The sequence below is a fragment of the Pseudorca crassidens genome, chromosome 8, assembly GCF_039906515.1.
Source record: "Pseudorca crassidens isolate mPseCra1 chromosome 8, mPseCra1.hap1, whole genome shotgun sequence".
In the NCBI taxonomy this organism is placed as follows: domain Eukaryota; kingdom Metazoa; phylum Chordata; class Mammalia; order Artiodactyla; family Delphinidae; genus Pseudorca; species Pseudorca crassidens.
This window is the reverse complement of record NC_090303.1, coordinates 99,864,618-99,883,800: the sequence shown is the minus strand read 5'-3', so window position 1 is coordinate 99,883,800 and position 19,183 is coordinate 99,864,618. Positions and strand designations below refer to the sequence as shown.

General features: G+C 38.9%; 1 protein-coding gene across 3 annotated transcripts in view; it reads right to left on the bottom strand.

The window, feature by feature from the left end:
- The window catches only part of CUL1 (cullin 1), a 107,328-nt gene that overhangs the window by 26,444 nt on the left and 61,701 nt on the right, over positions 1–19,183 (bottom strand). For all 3 annotated transcript variants that reach the window (XM_067747295.1, XM_067747293.1, XM_067747292.1), the window contains exons 3-9: positions 17,290–17,464; positions 15,056–15,223; positions 11,915–11,965; positions 11,568–11,658; positions 10,715–10,878; positions 4,192–4,354; positions 2,706–2,836 (exon numbers count right to left, since the gene is read on the bottom strand). In XM_067747295.1, the coding sequence (XP_067603396.1) occupies positions 2,706–2,836; positions 4,192–4,354; positions 10,715–10,878; positions 11,568–11,658; positions 11,915–11,965; positions 15,056–15,223; positions 17,290–17,464 (943 nt within the window). The remainder of the gene's footprint in view (positions 1–2,705; positions 2,837–4,191; positions 4,355–10,714; positions 10,879–11,567; positions 11,659–11,914; positions 11,966–15,055; positions 15,224–17,289; positions 17,465–19,183) is intronic.

Here is a 19,183-nt window from a genome sequence, read left to right as displayed (position 1 = left end):
ACTGATTAGCAGTAAAACTTGTTTTCTAGCCAAACTGATGGGATAAATGGAATCATAGGACTAGATAACTTTTCAGCCCTTAAAAAAAATCATTTAAGCAGTGCCTTCTATGGCATTTAATAGATGAATTTAAATGATTCTCATATACTATGATTCAATTCAATTAGGTGAAAAACTTTAAAAACTCTCTTCAAAGTAATTAAACCCCACTTAAAATTAGGTACGATAATCGTAATTTTTTACTAATTCAACCAATCTCCTTTTTCTGCCGCCTTTTTTTTTTTTTTTCCAGCATTAATGGGTTTTGGAAAACCATCATGGTTTGGGTTACATCTTTTACGTTTACTACACATGTGATAAAAATGAATACCTACCTAAAATTATTTATGTTTTAGCAGCTGTATTTATTCTGTCTTACAATAAGCAGCTGCGAGTCAGGCTAAGACTGGCTACATGTGCTCTCTCTGGAGCTTCTTCAAGTTTCCTGGGCTTTTACATCATTGGTGAGTAAAGGCAGCAGGTCCGACCCAGCCCGGGGAAGGTCGTAAAGAAATCCACGCGCCAGTCAGACGGCACCACGAACTTACAAGTCAACCGAAACTTCAGAGATGAGCCAATAAAATGGAAAACCAGGGAAAACTCCTTTTGCAGAAAATAGGAAAAGTATTTGTTTTCTTAAAGAAACTTTTCCTCACAAGAACAATTTAAAAAACCAGTTTCATGAGTTCAGTATAAAAACAGTTCCTATGGAAATAATAATTATAATGAATAATGTTATTTTTAAAATGTTTGACTTTTGAAAGTTAAGGCAGATGCAATATAAATTTACCAAGTTATATATAATTATTCTTCATGGGGGGAAATCTTATTTTGATGTTTAAATACATGTGTATCAGTGGCTTACATCTAAGTAATAAAAATATTGTTTAGGGGACTTCCCTGGTGGTCCAGTGGTAAAGAATCCGCCTTACAATGCAGGGGGATGTGGGTTCAATCCCTGGTCAGGGAGCTAAGATCCCACATGCTGCAGGGCACCTAAGCCCACACACACCACAACTACTGAGCCCGCACGCCTCCACTAGAGAAGAGAAAACCCGCATGCCACAACTAGAGAGAAACCTGTGTGCCGTAAAGAAGACGCGATGCAGCCAAAAATAAATTAAATAAATAAATAGATAATAAATAAAAATATTGTTTAAAAGCTTAATTTCCAATAAAATATAACTGCTGGTAAATACAGTTTATTTTTGCTGTCTACTGCTGACAGACGAAGTCTCTACTAATAGAGGAATGATTTTACTTAGAAGCTGAACTTGTGCTTTAACTGCCATGAAAAGGTCAACTTCAGATTCAAGACTCACTGACCAAGTCAATCAGGCAGCTGACTGTATCCAAAAGAAAGAGAAAATGGTACTGGAGAATTACAACGTGATTATTTCTCCATCTAGAACCTTACTTGGTTTGGAAAAGATTGACATTAGAAGGAATATCCCATCATACCTATGAAAACAAAAGAGCAAGTTATCCTACTGATTTTTAATCTAACTATATTCACCTAGAACATGAGTCCCTAAGGCCAATCTCATATCTAACATTTAACAGTTTACATGAAAAAGCGAAACCTGCTTCATTTATCGGCTATTCTAATCCATATCTGATGAAATAAGACTCGCCACCTTAACTCATTTGAAGGAAAGTCATTTAACTTGGTTCTGCTGCCCACACAGCCAAACCGGGTTTTGAATTAACATCTGTGAAAACACCTTACGTTACTGAAAAGATAGCTTCATCAGGTCACCCCTTTTGAATCCCCTGTACATGCCTGTGTCAGGTCCTTTAAAGGTGTGTTTACATTCTTCCCTCTAATATTTCATAGATGTGATAACAAGTGAGGCAGCAACCCCCATAATTAAAAGTAGAAAAGAGATCCCCAAAGATAACAGGAAAATAAAGACTTAAAAAAAGATACTAAAGATAGTACTGTTGAAATAATTAACACCAAACACAATAAAATCAGAGGTAAAAAGTTTTCTGATTCAGACCTAAGAACCAACTGTGTGTTCTAGAAGCTTTTCTTCTCCAATAGTTGTCCCAAACACTATCAAAATTAAAGTTCACAATAGGGACAAAACTGAAGACAACTTACCTGTCTCTTAGAAACACATGATACTTGCTATGTAAAATTATCAAGTGAATTACAGATAACCCAGCAGAGTATTCTTGTGCCTCCCGCAGTGGGGAGGGGGGTGTGTATGAGAAATGCCATACATTTCAGGGCCTTTCCAGGGCAAACAGCCCTGTGAGCTTCAATGGGAGGGCAGTACACAGACCGAAGTTCCTGCAAGGGGCAGCCTGTGGCCTGTGAGTGCCAGAGACAAGTCTCTAGGAGGCTTTAGCCTGTTCTTTCTATGGAATAATCTTCTCTCTTCTAGTGCAAGGAATGTAATTTTGAGAAGACATAAAGGAAAAAAGAATATCAAGAAATTAAACCCTTAATGCCTAAAAAGTGCCAGAGAAGAGTTTATGGAGATGTTTACTGAATTAAGATGCTTGTGAACCTTCTATTTTAGAAAGCCCAACCAGGTTCTCTGAGAGTCTAGTGAAAATCTTACCCCTTGGATTTGTAGGTGGAGACACGAGACACACCTGCAGTCCGTGCGTGGGAATGGTTAGGCCCGACTGGTTTTCAGTTAAACAGTACTTACATTTAAAGCAGCTTCTCCGCACTTTTCAATCGCTGCAAGACCCTGATTATGAATGTGTGTCTCCAGGAGTTTTTTCAATTCTCCCAGGCCATCCTGGATCCTGGATACAAGATTATACATGCGACCCAAATCTGAAAGAAGAAGGCGCCACACCTTTATGCACGGAAACAAACTCTGCATATCCATTCCACTAAGTAAGTGCTTACAGAGGTGAAAGGTACACTGGAATAAAACCACCGTGTTTTCACACCTTAATAATCAAATGCACTAACTGTAACCAAATACTTTATATTTAGCATATGTATATTTAGCTGAAAGTAATAAGGAAGTCATGCTATTATAAAAGCATATTCGGGCTTCCCTGGTGGCGCAGTGGTTGAGAGTCCGCCTGCCGATGCAGGGGACACGGGTTCATGACCCGGTCTGGGAGGATCCCACATGCCGCGGAGCGGCTGGGCCCGTGAGCCATGGCCGCTGAGCCTGTGTGTCCGGAGCCTGTGCTCCGCAGCGGGAGAGGCCACGGCAGTGAGAGGCCCGCGTACTGCAAAAAAAAAAAAAAAAAAAGCATATTCTCCCCCTTGCTAGGAGAAACTACTAATAGAGAAAGAAGATGATCAGGAACTACATCTGAGGCTTCCTAACATTTGAGATTCAGATATTATTTATGCCTGACACGTAATAGGCACTCAAATATTACTTAAAAGAATGAATAAATTTAAGGACTATTTATGAATATCCATCCCAACTATACAAACAAATAAGTCACAAAAGGGTCCCCATATTCTTCACTTAATATATGTATGGCACATGGTTGATCTATGAACACCAAAGAAAAATCCTGAATCCAAACACCAATCTTTTACTGAGCTCCTAACATGTCCCAGTAAAACAAGGGAGGGGTAAAGGAAATACTTCTGCAAAATTATAGCCTTCTCATCTTAAAGAATTTTCAGAAGAAACATACGCAAGAAAAAAATAACCAGGGGCTTCCCTGGTGGCGCAGTGGTTGAGAGTCTGCCTGCCGATGCAGGGGACACGGGTTCGTGCCCCGGTCCGGGAGGATCCCACGTGCCACGGAGCGGCTGGGCCCGTGAGCCATGGCCGCTGAGCCTGCGCGTCTGGAGCCTGTGCTCCACAACGGGAGAGGCCACAACAGTGAGAGGCACGCGTACTGCAAAAAAAAAAAACCCAAAAACAAACAAACAAAAAAAACCAGTGGTAGCATCACTTAATGCTAAGGTGTATGGAACAGGTTAGCCTCCAAACCAAACTGAAAAGACGCTCTTCCCCCAAAGTCACACCCCAAGCACACTGCAGAGGTCTGAAATCAACACACAAGGCACACACATGCGCACACACAATCTCACACGTGAGTCTCTTAAAGAATGACTGGTGTTGGTAATGCTAACTGAGTCTAGAACTTCACACAATTTCAACATCACAGATCAGAATAAATACCCTTGTGTTTTGAATCTCAGTGGCTCACCTTCATTTTTGTCGGCATCCAATAAATTCTGAAACTCTGTGTGGAAAATCTCCAAGTGTTTCTCGATGAGCACCTGCTCGCACTTCCGGGCTAGCTCGTCCTGGGTGCTCTCGTGAAGGTAGACCTGGACTCTCCGCTGCTCCTCCAGCAAACGAGCCTCCGCCTGTGGGAATTAATTCAAGTCAGAGGTTTGGGTTTGCTTTTTAAAAACTGCTAACAAAAATAGCAGCAAATTAGGGCTTCCCTGGTGGCGCAGTGGTTGAGAGTCTGCCTGCTAATGTAGGGGACATGGGTTCGAGCCCTGGTCTGGGAGGATCCCACATGCCGCCGAGCAACTAGGCCCCTGAGCCACAACTACTGAGCCTGCGCGTCTGGAGCCTGTGCTCCGCAACAAGAGAGGCCGCGATAGTGAGAGGCCCGTGCACCGCGATGAAGAGTGGCCCCCGCTTGCCACAACTAGAGAAAGCCCTCACACAGAAACGAAGACCCAACACAGCAAAAATAAATTAATTAATAAACTCCTCCCCCCAATATCTTCTTAAAAAAAAAGAAAAAGAAATTTCAATGATCTCGCATTATTCAGGTAACCTGAATAAAGAGTGAAAAACTATATTTTGTATTATAAAAATGCCAGTACTTCCCAAAATGATTTCTTTTTTTTTTTTTTTTTGGCGGTACACGGGCCTCTCACTGTTGTGGCCTCTCCCGTTGCAGAGCACAGGCTCTGGACGCGCACGCTCAGCGGCCATGGCTCACGGGCCCAGCCGCTCCGCGGCACGTGGGATTCTCCCAGACTGGGGCACGAACCCGTGTCCCCTGCATCGGCAGGCGGACTTCCAACCACTGCGCCATTAGGGAAGCCCCCAAAATGATTTTTTAATTTGGCATAATTTTGGAGAAATCTAGAAAAATTCAAATGGAAGAATAAACATCCAAGAGCCAAAAAAAACAAAATGAAAAAATGACTGGGCAGGACTTGCGCTGTCAAAAATTACTAATAGGACAATAGTTTCAACTGCAGAAATTTAAACCTTACTGCACATTCTAAATAGAGTTAAATGTGAAAAACAAAATAAACTTGGAAAATATCTGTAGTATATATCAAAAGGTCAATATCCTTAATATATAATAATCTCTGAAAAATCAATAAGTATGTGCAAATAAAAACATGGGAAAGGAAAAGGAACAATTTGCGAAGTAAGAAATACTTGAAGATTCTGATAAGATATAATTTGTTATATTATTTGGTTAATGGAATACTGCTATCCAGTAAATAGAAAATACATTAATGTAATAAATTAGTGGGGGAAAATAGTTATTAAAAAAACCTATAGGGCTTCCCTGGTGGCACAGTGATTAAAGAATCTGCTGGCCAATGCAGGAGACACGGGTTCAAGCCCTGGTCCAGGAAGATCCCACATGCCACGGAGCAACTAAGCCCGTGTGCCACAACTACGAAGCCCGTGCTCCGCAACAAGAGAAGCCACCGCAATGAGAAGCCTGCGCACCGCAACGAAGAGTAGCCCCGGCTCTCTGCAACTAGAGAAAGCCGGCACACAGCAACGAAGACCCAGCGCATCCAAAAATAAATAAATAAAAACAAAACAAAACCCTACAGCATTACTCCAATTTGGTGTTTACGCGCACACTTGAGCAAGTGTCCCAAGTTTGTGCAGGTTTATGCTATTTGTATTTCCCTGCAAGTCTACAGTTGTGTGTTTTCTTTCCTGATTACAAAGCTATTTTAAAAAACAATAAAAGATCTTTCTGTGCTTTAACTCTGAAGTTCCAAGCCTCTGCTCCTTCATATCTAGTATTTCATTAAGCCTGATACCTCAAGAAATAAAGCTGGTGAAATACAGGACATGCAAACCAAAAAGCACCACTTTTTCTCGAGGTTATACCTGTTTCCTGGAAGAACATAATACCCTGGCAGCAAAAAGTCATCTCTTAAAAACTTTTCTCTCCCCTAAAATGAAAGGTAAAGCTTTGGTATCACTGCTGATTCACTCTCTGGGGGACATTGGCTTTCCATCCCCTGTACTACAAAAAAACAGTAGCACTCTACAGACTCTTCCTGCAGGGGCTGAGAGGGAAGAGCAAACTGGTCCCTAAGTGATCACAAAAGCCAGAGGGGCTCAGCAGTTGTTTACACAGCAGTCCCCCCTTATCTACGGGGGATATGTTCCAAGACCCCCCAGTGGATGCCTGAAACTGTGAAACCTATAGGTACTATGTTATGTTTTTTCCTATACATACATACGTATGAGAAAGTTTACCTTACAAATTAGGTACAGTAAGAGATTAGCAACAAGAATAAAGTAGAACGATTATAACAATATAATGCAATAGAAGTTACGTTTAATGCCTTTTCCATCTTAACTGGGCACGTGTCATGCACTGTGGCCATAACGTCAATTTGAGGTGTGACAGCAAAACTAGCACAAATTTTCCTTCTTCACAATTTCATGGAGAGACAATTTATTCTCACCACCGATCTTAGCAACCTTTTCCTTATTAAGTTGAGAACTTCCTCCTTTTTACTTAAAGGAAGCACTTTATGGCTTCTCTTTAGCGTATCTGAATTACTACTCTGGTGCTTTGGGGCCACTTTTAAGTACAATAAGGGCTATGTGATCTCAAGCACTGCGGACGACGGTCGATCTGATCACCTGGTCAATGAAGAGACTAACAGGGGAGAGGCTATGGACAAAGGTATGATTCAAGGGCAAGATTCCATCATGCTACTCAGAACGACATATTTCAATACATACAATTTAAAGCTTATGGACTGTTTATTTCTGGAACTTTCCATTTAATATTTTTCGAACTGAGGTTGACTGTGGGTAACTGAAACTGTGAATAAGGTGGGACTGCTGTCCACAGGCCTACTTCCTTTTATTGCGATTCACAGATACTGCTTTTTTAAAAACAAAACAGAAACTGAAGGACTGTGGGTAGAGCAAGTGTGTCAGCACCGTGTCTTCAACAGCCTTTGCTCACTTTGGGTCTCGGTGCCACATGCTGGTAATTCTCAAAATATTTAAACGTTTTCATTATTATTATTTGTTATGCTGATCTGTGATCAGTGATCTTTGATGCTGCTATTATAATTGTTTTGGCATCATTTAGCAATAAAGTTTTTTTAAATTAAGGTATGTAAATTGCTGTTTTTGACATAACGCTATTCTCCACATTTCATAAACTACAGTATGGCGTTATGCCCTGGGAAACCAAAAAATCCGAGTGACTTGCTTTCTCGCAGTGGTCTGAACCTGAGCCTGCAGTGTCTCTGAGGTTGATGAAAAACCCAAGGTCCTGGGTGTTATGTCATTAGGTTTTAGGAAGGACAGTCATGTACATTCTTTGTTAACTTGAAGGCAAATAAGCTCCTGATCAGCACTGTACTTGGCAGATAATTACATCAGAACACCCAGATCAAATTCAGAATGACTAAATAAAGTTAAGCAATTAAAGACTGTTCCTATTAATTCTATTAGCATCAGTATGCAGGAAAAACAAAATGAAAAAAAAAAGTAAGCAAATTAATGAAATAAGGTATATTTATTTTTAAAGTTTTAAAAAATGACATTAGAAACCTAGAAGAGTCACACGTTTTTTTCGTAGCTCAGATGAGACAGTAAGATATGCTAAGACACTAATATGGCTCAGGGGTGTTCATTCATCAAAGTCATCAGTAGAAGGAAAGCCAAAGATTCTCAACTGTTTCCACTAAAAGATTCCTAACAACACAGAAATGGGAACATAGACCCCTCCAGGGACTTTGCACATCTAGCCCAAACTGGCTGTTAAAAGCAGAGTATTTCTTGAAAGTTCATGCTTTATCTCAATATTGTTCATGAGTTTTGTACTCTACTTCCTGATAGAATGTTTTAATATAAACGTAATTTCTTAAGTTATTGAATAAAATGTGCCAGAATTTATCCCATGGTTTTGCATATTCTCAGGCATATACTGAACGTTCTAAACAATGTATGTGTGTAATACCAAACACTTATATCATGTTTGCTCTTTGCCAAGCATCAAATAATATATAATAATAATAATGATAATAATAAATTATCCCCATTTTATAGATGAGGAAACTGAGGAACAGAAAGGTTAAGGTCAACTCCCTAGTAAATGGTGGAGTAGGGATTTTAAATTAGACCCATAGCTCAGTTTGAGATGCAAGGCTATAGCTATAGGTAAGGGTAGAATTGTTCACACGGTTAAATTCCAATTTTATGCTCACAGAGTCTCTGCATTATGGACTTTCAGAATGGATGGATGTCATGTTTGGTAAGATCCAACCAGATTTGGGCCAAACCTTTAACGCCTCTAGGAAGAAATCCCCTCTAAGAGAGCAAGGATGCTGGAAGCATGCTCTCTGTTGAAGGCAGAGCTCACACTGGGTTGAAACTATCCAAGGCCATTGGAAATGTTTGCTCCTCAAGCTGCCTTTGGTTCCAGGTCCGATTTTTTTTTTTTTTAATAATCATACGCGGGCCTCTCACTGTTGTGGCCTCTCCCGTTGCGGAGCACAGGCTGCGGACGCGCAGGCTCAGCGGCCATGGCTCACGGGCCCAGCCGCTCCGCGGCATGTGGGATCTTCCCAGACCGGGGCACGAACCCGTGTCCCCTGCATTGGCGGGCGGACTCTCAACCACTGCGCCAGCAGGGAAGCCCCCCGGTCCGATTTTAAAAGCAGATTTCCCTGTTTTGGGAGTGCTGACGTAGCTCTGGCCTACGAAGCGGATTTCCTTGTACCAAAGCACTACTGCCTTCCTGGTTGTGGAGAGCAGGTAGCTGCAATTCACTAAGTAGTCTGCAAATTGAAAAGGCCTGAACCACGCTTGTGGATGTGTACCCCGATAAAAGGCCCCACTTTTAAAAACATACACAGTTTTAAAAGGATCACCATATATAGTAGAGTTCAATAAAATATGTCTTTATGCAAACTACACTCTGCCAAAATGAAAAAATGAAGTAACAGGCAATGCTTAGATTTAAAACAGATTTGTCAGGCAGCTGTTAGAAACTCTCTATAAGCTGGTTAGGTTCCAGACTGGCACACAAAAGCTAATTTAATCCGTAAGTATACACAAGGAACTATCACTACTCCAAGTATAATACTTCTTCTTCTTTTTTTTTTTTTTTTTTGCGGTACACGGGCCTCTCACTGTTGTGGCCTCTCCCGTCGCGGAGCACAGGCTCCGGACGCGCAGGCTCAGCAGCCATGGCTCACGGGCCCAGCCGCTCCGCGGCATGTGGGATCTTCCCGGACCGGGGCACGAACCCACATCCCCTGCATCGGCAGGCGGACTCTCAACCACTGCGCCACCAGGGAAGCCCCCCAAGTATAATATTTCTGAAGCGTTCCACTTTTGTTAGGTTTTGAGGTATCCGAAATTTGTTTGTCAAGGACTTTCAGCTTCAAACTTGTAAGGGCCACTTATAATCACTATCTCTTATGGGAAAATGCACTTGGAATGTCACAAACAAATTGGGGAGGACCTTCTCTACATGGTTAGAAGGGAGAGCTGTTTGTTGCTCTTTCTGACTTACTAACTTGCAATCTCAGCACATGGAGAAAGTGATTCTGCAGTGCATTTCCTCTCCAAGCAAACAGAGAATAAAGGGAAAAAAGCAGGTGTCAGACACAGTCAGCCCCAGACTCCCTGGAAGTCTCCTTGCCCGTCTCAGTCAGCAATCATAGCCTGTGGGCAAAATCCTGCCTGTAAGTAAACTTTTATTGGAACACCGCGGCACTCACTGTTTAGATGTTGCCGTGGCTGCTTCTGCGCTACAACGGCAGAGCTGAACAGTTGCAAGAGAGACCACATGTGCACAAGGTCTAAAATATTTACCATCTGGCCCTTCATAGAAAGTTTGCTACCTCCTGACTTAGGTCACTCCTCAGAGCATAAGTCTGGGATACCTGTATTCCCAAGAAGGAGAACGAAGAATAATTCCACTAGAACTTCACTGTAACATCACTTCATGTAGAAAAAGATTTACGATACAGACACCGATCTTGGATTTTTTCTTGTCTAAGACTTTGATCCTGTTCTCTCAGAAGGACTTCTCCTCTAATGCAAACTTGAAGACTGTGTTATATAGATTTTTAGGGGATATTTCAGAAGCAAAAAAGCAAAAGCTTAAAGTTTGCAAATATTTGTTTCTTAAAAACTAGTTTCTCGTTGACGTGAGACCGTGGCTCCCGTTAGATACACATACACATTCTATTGTAGTAGAGACAGTTCAAAACACGAAAGTCATACAGCTATTACGGTTACATCCTCCGATCAGTAAGGAGAACATGGAGCCATGATTATCAAATTAACTTATAAAAGCTCCTTGGTGAACTGGGAGCAACGATCTGCACCTGCTACAGACACTACAGGATAACAGTACCTAAGAAATGACTTTGAAGAAAGTTGCATATATTAAAAAGAATAATTCATCTGAGCAGCAATAACTTTTAACTTAAGCCTACTTTAAGTACTATGTTTAAGCTTACCTTTTTCATGTATTCAGTAACCGGGTTCTGCTGCAAGAATTCGGTGCTCTCTCTGGTATAAAATCTCTCTGTGTCAGCCAAAAACTGAGATTCAAAGGATTCTTTGTACACTGTTAGCGTTGGGCCCTTCGCAAAGGCATCATCTTCATTCAGTCCCAGTTCCACTGGAAGTAAATAGGAACTACATTTCAACTGCCCTATTTTTGGTTATATTTTAAGGAATATACTTAGGGGTGGCATTCAGTTTAAGTTATGCTTAAAAGGTAAGAATAAAACAACAGGGCATAAGGCAAATCTGTTATTCACTGGTAGTAAAGTATACTTTCAATAAAAGAAAAAAGAAAAAAGTCCAAGACACACAAAAGCAAGTAATTCTGATGGATGGCCAGGCACGTTCCAAGTTATCATGAAGTTCATTCAGAGAACGTTTATATTTCTAAAAGCTTACAAGAAGGAAGAATGCCTAATTCTAAACTTTCAAAGAAATACAATGCTACCTAAGCTTTTGAAATACTGTATTACTTTTCAGATTTCTCAATCTGTTATCATTCGGCTCCATTAATGACACTCTAGCATATAAATCCAGTAATTCAGTATGAGACCAGAAAAGAAAAGAATTCAAATGTCAAATGTCTAGTCCATCAAAATTTCCTTAGGGCACAAAGATCAAACAATTTTTATAATGGGTAAAATCAAACCGAATCACACTGACATAAAGAGAATTATGAGTACCTTTGTAAATGCTAACAATATTCTTGATAATACTAAACTATCTGAAAATAAATCTATTGGAGCATTGTTATGTAATTGTCACTTGATATACAACTGAATAAATTAAAGGGAAATTGTTTACCATAAGACTGTACAACTCCGCTTATCAGTCTTGTATTGATGGTTTCACCATTTCTTTCCTTTTCAATCAGTTTTAAAACAGCATTTGTTACCTTTAGAAAGGATATAGGAAGAAAACATGTAGATTACAGACTACAGTATGTATTGGGCTGGCCAAAAAGTTCGTTCGGGTTTTTAGCCAACCCAACATTATGTTACTACATAGCTCTTAAACATTAGAATCCATTAAATGCAAGATGAGAGGCACTCTTAGGACACCCCAAAGGAGTGAGGAAGACAATGGCTAAGAAATGAAATCTGGAAGGGGTTTCAAAAGGAAAACATGCACACACTCACACAAGTAGGTACCTGTTTATTCAATGGCCTGAAAAGACAGTCTCTCCAAGTCACCAATGCAAGCTGGATGAAAAGAAAAAGGAACAGTATTAAATGGCTATACTTTTACTATGCTTTTTCCAAAGCTGAAGTCATAGGAAATAGCCTGAATCCTAGATTACATGTATCAATATTTCTAGATTATAAACTTGGTGAAAATCATCATGATGAAATCAGAGAGCCATTCTCTTAACAACTTCAAAAGGTATCAAAGTACAGACGTTTATTAGCTCACATTTTAATAGTTGAGAGAAAAAGAAAATCTGGATTTTAGGAGAACATACATATTAGCCTAAAGGGCAACGGTGGATTTAATGTATAAAATTGTTCTCTGACTCAAATGTATGTTTTGACCTAACACATTTAAGAAAGATTTATCATAGTTTACCATTTATCATAGTTTCCTAATAGTAAAATAAATAATAGATCTTAAATATCGAGTAAGTTCTGTATGTTTATCATGGTGTTTTATGTTACATGGATGCATACAACTGTAAAAGCAACAAACTGTACATCTTAAATGAATCAGTTTATTATACATAAATTATTCAAATTTCCCATTTTACTAGTATGTGTGCGTATGATGCATTTTTAAAAGTTTTGGAACTTCTCAATAGAGGTTATGTCAGAAAGTTACTGTAAAATGTTCCCCCAAAGGGAAATGTTACAATTCATATATGGTTTTTAAACTGTTGAGAAAGGTATTATTCAGTTAAGTTCAAACTCAAATTTATAACAATTTAACACTCAAATACAAACTGCTGAGAAATTAATTTAAAGGTAAATGCTATCAGTCTTATTTTCTGCCAAATTTAACCATAGATAAAACTGGGTTTATGTAAGATAATACAGTTCTGAAAAGGTTATGTGTAAATTTAATTTACAAAATGAAAAAGTTTCTACCAAAAAAGGGCAATCTGAAAGCACTATTTAAGAGAAAAATATTTTTAGTAAAGCATGAACAATATATACTCAAGTACTACTAGAATAAAAAGGTTATTTCAGAATTAGGAATTATGCTACCAAAAAAGACTCCGGGAAGAAAGAGTCTTATTTTTCAGGAAAAATACACCCTGTGGGGCGCGGTCTGAAGGTAACTCTCCCTGTGCAAACTGGCCGCTGCTCCTCTTCCCACACTCCTCAGACCTGTCAGTGCAGGGGGAGGCAAGGCAAACCCAACGTGTGGCCATCAACTTCCAGTAAAGATACTGCACCTTTCAAACATTTTTCTAAGTTAAGACAGCACTAGGCAGACCTCATTTGACTTGGGATAATTCGTCACTTTGAAGGAAGAAAGGCAAGATAAGAAAGCAGGACTGAAGGTAAACCAGAGAAAGTTCAGGACAGATTCAGGGAAGAAGTCCTGCTGAATTCCTTTAACGTGTTAATAATGGAATTAGTTTACGCGCTCTGGTTGACTGGAAAGGAAACCCACAGCTTTCTATAATTGAAGAGAAAGACAAAATTATCAGGGAAAAAAGTAGATCTTTATAGTTCATGACAAAGCATCCCCGTCTTCTGGAGAGTCTGGAAAATGCAATGAGGCATCACTGCACAAGAACTGTTCCATGTGTCAACTGATATTCGAGCTTTAAATGAATTCAACAGGCTCCCTGCGAGAGCAGGCAAAGGAAATACTGTTTCTAGAGAGACGTGTTAACTGGCCTTTGCTGTGAGTTATGGCTGCGTATTGCATTTCCAAACTGACTACAGCATTTAGGGATGTAGAAACTACGAATTTTGAAAGTTAAAAAAAAAAAAAAAGGAAGAAAGAAAAGGAAAAAAAAGCAGTCAAATCTTGAAAACAGTACACAAAAAAGTTTAAAGACTATAATAATTTTGGGGAGTATGTGATGTTATTATAGCGCATCTATATGGTGTTTTAGGTCAAGCAGCCAAGAGGCAATCAACGAAAATCACGCTGATTCCTACACTGACAACTTTCAGTCTCGAGAAAGCATCTGTAAGTGGAAAAGAAAAGGTGGACTACAAGAGACTCAAATCAAAACACTAAACCTAGAAAGTTCTGTTAAAATTATATAACAAAGTACCATTATGAAGCAATAACCGTTTGGTATAGAAACTGAGCTACACAAATAATAAAATAATAAAAGTGTGTCATGCATCTATGGCACATTTCTTTTAATTAAATTTTCCAAAAGCAAAGCAACAAAGCATTGCTATTATAGCAACATTCTTGGATATGGAGATAATCTCATTATGCAGAACCTGACATTTTAACACCACTCGTTCAAAAAAGGTACTGTCTGTATATCTGAGAGCCTACTATGAACAGACAGACTGTTCTGTTGTTCTGAGTTCTCCCTTGACTGGTTCTCAAACTCGACAGTGCATCAGAATCACCTGGAAGGCTTGCTAAAAACACACTGCTGGGCCCCAGCTCCAGAGTCTCTAGTTAAGTCAGTCTAGGCTGAGGCCCAATTACTTGCATTTCTAACAAGTTCCCAGGTAATATTGATGCTGCAAGTTTGGAGACCACACTTTGAAAACCAGTGAGCCTGGAAAAAGCTCCCTTGACTGAAGAAACATACTAATGAAGGTGATTTAACAATTCAAATTTTGCCTCTTCAAAATTTATTTCCATGCAGTCTTAAAAAAAACCCTCAATTTTGAATTCTGTTAAGTGTCATGACTCCTATTACTTCGTATATTGAGTGGGTAGAGTGGAATTTCACATCACAGTCCCCTCGTGAAGCAGTTTCCCAGACCCCAGAAGACCGTGGATGGCTGATCACTGAGGCTCGAGTCCCAAGCAAGGGACCCGCTTTGCCTGCTGCGGCCGGGATGCAGGACTTGCTGTGCTAAAACGGGGACAGCTCCGGGCTCAGCCTGATGGTCGGTCAGATAATTGAAGAAGAAACTTTTAATAAGTAAATGCAGAAGCGTGCAGGCTGTATTTTAGAACTCCAATTACTCATCCTTCTCTTTTCTCGCCACAAAATATCTAAGGGCCATTTATTGATCAATTAAAACAAAGGGAGTTATAGCTCACCAGTCAGAAAACTGCTTACTATTTGCCTAGATCTCCTACTGGGAAGGAAGATGCGTCCCTAAGAAAACACACATTTGAAAGGTGTGTAAAAACAATCTTACGGAGTAGATTTCATAGATTCCTTTCCGTCCTTCGTCACACTCGCGGCGAACCCAGTGTCTATTGAGGTAGGCACAAATCCCATTCAGCACCTTGCTTGAAAACCGGTAGTCTTCCCACTGTTGAGTGTAGAACTTCAGTACACTCTCATCCATCAAATCTTCTCCGTCCTAAAGACAAGTTCACTACAGCTTTAAGATGACTAATTTGTCACATGATAAATCAGAGATAAAAGTTAACTGAAACAAATCTATTGCATTAGGATACACTGATGTGTATGGCTTCAGATGGGTTCTTTGGATTATTCTGTATACAAAACATGCTCATTTACTATAAATTCTCACAAGAAAGTAGCTCATGAGGATTAGACTAAAGAGAATTTTAATGGAAATTCTTTGATCTCAAACTAGAACATTTTTCATGGTATTAATATGCATATACATTCATAAAAAGACTGAACTTTTTAGAATATGAGGGTAATTCCTTTATATTAACAAATGAGGAATTCACCTCAACTTACTCCTATTTTTGATATTTTCTGTTAAAAAATTAATTAAAATGTCCAATTAACAATTTAGACCACGGGGCTGATACTCTTCCATTTTTTAATGCATCTTCTTCATTCATTAAATTTACTTAAAAATTATAAAAATCTATAGCTCTCTGTGGTAATCTGCTGCATTTTTGTAAAAATAAAGTATACAGTATAATGGTGCAATATTTCTTCTTTAACAAGGCCTCACGAGGAAAATGTTCATTTACCAAATTATTTTTACTGAAATGTCTACAACTTAAACCACAAATTTTTATTTGAAGGACAGTAACTTGAAATTTTTTCTTAGGTATTAATGACATCTACAAAGTTAGGTCTTACCCTTTAAAAATGGGGCATTAAATTGCAGTATAACTAAAACGTGCCGTAGCAGAAGAGCACTCCAGGGGGAGCTGGGAGAAGGCAGCCCCCTCCATGAACTAAGGGCCTGGGGCCGTCCCTGAACTTCTCAGAAGCTCCATAAATACACGCTGCACGAGTGATCCGACAAGCCACGTGAAAACCTGACCGTATCTGGATACAACCAAATCTGTGTTCATTTAAATAACAAGAAACGAACCCGAACATGTAAAGCTAAGCTATTCTGGATTATAGTAGATGACCATTTTTAGAATGCAAAAAATAATATCGCTGATGGCATGGCTGTCAATACCTTTCAAAACACAATACACTGTTCCTCACTTCAATACTAAAAAAGAATAATTAATTCCAGTGTTCACTTTACAAAGTGTTGTGAATAAAAGCAAGGAGGACACAGTGGCTTCATCAAGACTGCTTAGGAACGTGGAAAATAATACCATCTTAGTCACGATTTGTGGTCAGTCGATCATGGTCTGTTAAAATGATGTTAAGTTTCCAATTACCTTGTAAAATATATTAAGAAAAACAAATGTGGCATGCTGAAGTTTTCTGCCTGTTATCTGTGTAAATAAAAAATCTTTCAAGTATATACACAGAGTGTGCAGACTTCCCAGGGTACACACCCTACATAATGTGCGTAGCACCAGATGAAGAAGCCACTTGCCCATCCTGTGGCTGGATGGAAGGCATCACACTGCCTTTGCTACAGAGGATGGAGACTGAGGAAGAAAAAGGCAGAAGATGAAGGGGAAAAACCACACCACTGTCCAAGCAAAAGGCTCAGAGCAGGAGGAATGAATGTTCGTGGCGAAACCCACCCAGCCAAGGGCACGATTTCATTATAGTTCTGAAATGTACCACAAGGCCATGTAGAAAAGGCAAGAACACATTGGAAAATGTGATTACCAAAGGCTGGATAACCTTACAGTCTTTTATACATTTTGATACAGAACAGCACATTGGGTTCAAAATACAATACAGGTAATCTGACTTCATAATCATATGCTTTAAAAAGGTTCATCAATCTCTAACCACCAAATACCAAATGGTTAGTAATTGAAGGAAAGTACTACTATGGTGAAAGGCTATCAAAAACTTCTAATTTAACAAATCAAAGAACAGAATATGGGCTTATGAAGATTTCATCTTCACAATAGGTAAATGACTAAGCAAGAGCAAAACATCTTCAGGCACACGTCAACGCCAAAAACAATGAAACAATGACAGTGAAAGATTTAACTTATCAATAGAATCATTATTTCACTACCTTTTCTGTTTTTACATTCTTTTATAAATGCTCAGTATACATATAAAACATCTTACCTTCAGAAGATTTGTCAAGTAATTCTTCAAAAATTCTTTAAGCCGTTTGTACAATTCCAAGCCAACAAACTGAGCTCCCCCCGGCGTCTGCCCCTTTTTTGATTTAGAAGGAGGGACACCAGCCCCTCGAGCCTGGTTTGACTGGTGAACACTCGTGCAGTAGTTATAAACGTGACTTGGAGAAAAGTCAAGGAAATCAACAGGCATCATCAATGTCAACAGTGATTAATACGAACATATTTTCTTATAAGATACTTCAGTATCAATGTTTCCCATGTATCAACCAAAACCTGTTAAAGTTAGAGTGGAAAAAAGATCCCATTCACACACCAATAAAGCTAAGAGTCAGCCAGCCAAGGAGGATGGAACATCCTGGAGGAAGGTCACCAAGAAAACTCTGGACCTTCAAGATCGTCTAATGCCATTACCTTGTGGAAAACTGTCCTGAGAGTATATTAGAAGGTAAGAAAAGAACTGGCAAATGTACAAAGAAAAGGTTGCAAATGAAAAGAAAAAAAGCAACTACCTACTTCAGGGAAAACAACAAGCTATAACCATAGTCTATTATAATGCTTAGCTATGAATATTTCCAGAAGCATATGTCATAAATATAAAAATAACCAAAACTTTAAAATTATCTGTAAGTGGATTTAACCAAAGCTACCCTCTGAGAATGAAAAATGAAAAGCAGAAGACACGGCAGTGAAAGAGATGGAGTCCTCTATTACAACTGAAAGTCATGGACGCCTAAAGCTGGCCAATCAGGAAAGAGCAGGACCCAGGCACTACGGAGAGAGATGGAGATGTGGTCTCTCTTTTTTTATATAACCTTTAATACTATTTCAGTTTATCTGCATATTCTTTACTTGGATAAAATTAATAGAAAGACACCAATACTGATTCAAACAGAAAGAAAAATCATGAAACAGAATATTCTGGTGTATTTAAGAACTTGCTATATAAAAACTATTTCAAGTCAGCGGATAAAGATTATTGAATAAATGGCATTATAGGTGATTTCAAAAAAATTTCATATTCCAAAATATATTACAAACAGATTAAGAATTAAAATATACAAACTGAAACCACAAAACAAAGAATATACACACAAATACTTTCTTGATCTGAGGTTGGAGAAGGCCTTTCTAAGCAAAGTCATATAATCACTTCATCTGAAATTCTGTAACTATTTTAGTAAGAGATATCTTAAAGTTACTACCTTTAATAAATAAAGGTAATTTAAAACAATGTGAAAAAAATTAATCTCTAAAGAAACAAGGATTCCAACAGAAAATCCAAAAGCTAAAAGAAATACGTATTCGTAGCCAAAAACCTAAAAAACCCCTCAATCTCAGTGGTAATCAAAGAACTATGCCATAAAACACTGACTCATTTTATTAAATATTTCAAATATAGACAGAATCACAGATTATAATACACAACAAACTCTTGCAAACTCATGACCTAGTTTGGACAAATCTTATTACATTCCCATGCTTGTCTCATTCCATCCAAACCCCCCTCAACTTTTTAGGAAATGAAATGATACAGAGTATACCTGACACACTACGAACTCTTCCCTCATCGCACTCTTCCTCCCCCTTTCCCTAGGGGCAAATGTCCCCATGATTTGGTGTCTAACATTCCTATGAATGTTTTATATTTTACTGTGTAACAATATATGAAATTATTTTGCATGTTTTCAAATTTTAGATTACACAAACTGTAACACGTTGTACATCTGCTTCTGCCAATTTGTTTCTGACAACATTTGAGATAGTTACAGCTGTATGTAATGTACTGTATAGTACAGATTTATGATTTATCCATTCTCTCGTTGCTAGACCCTGCTAACGATCTTTTGGCAGGTTCCAAATTTTGGCATGATTTTACT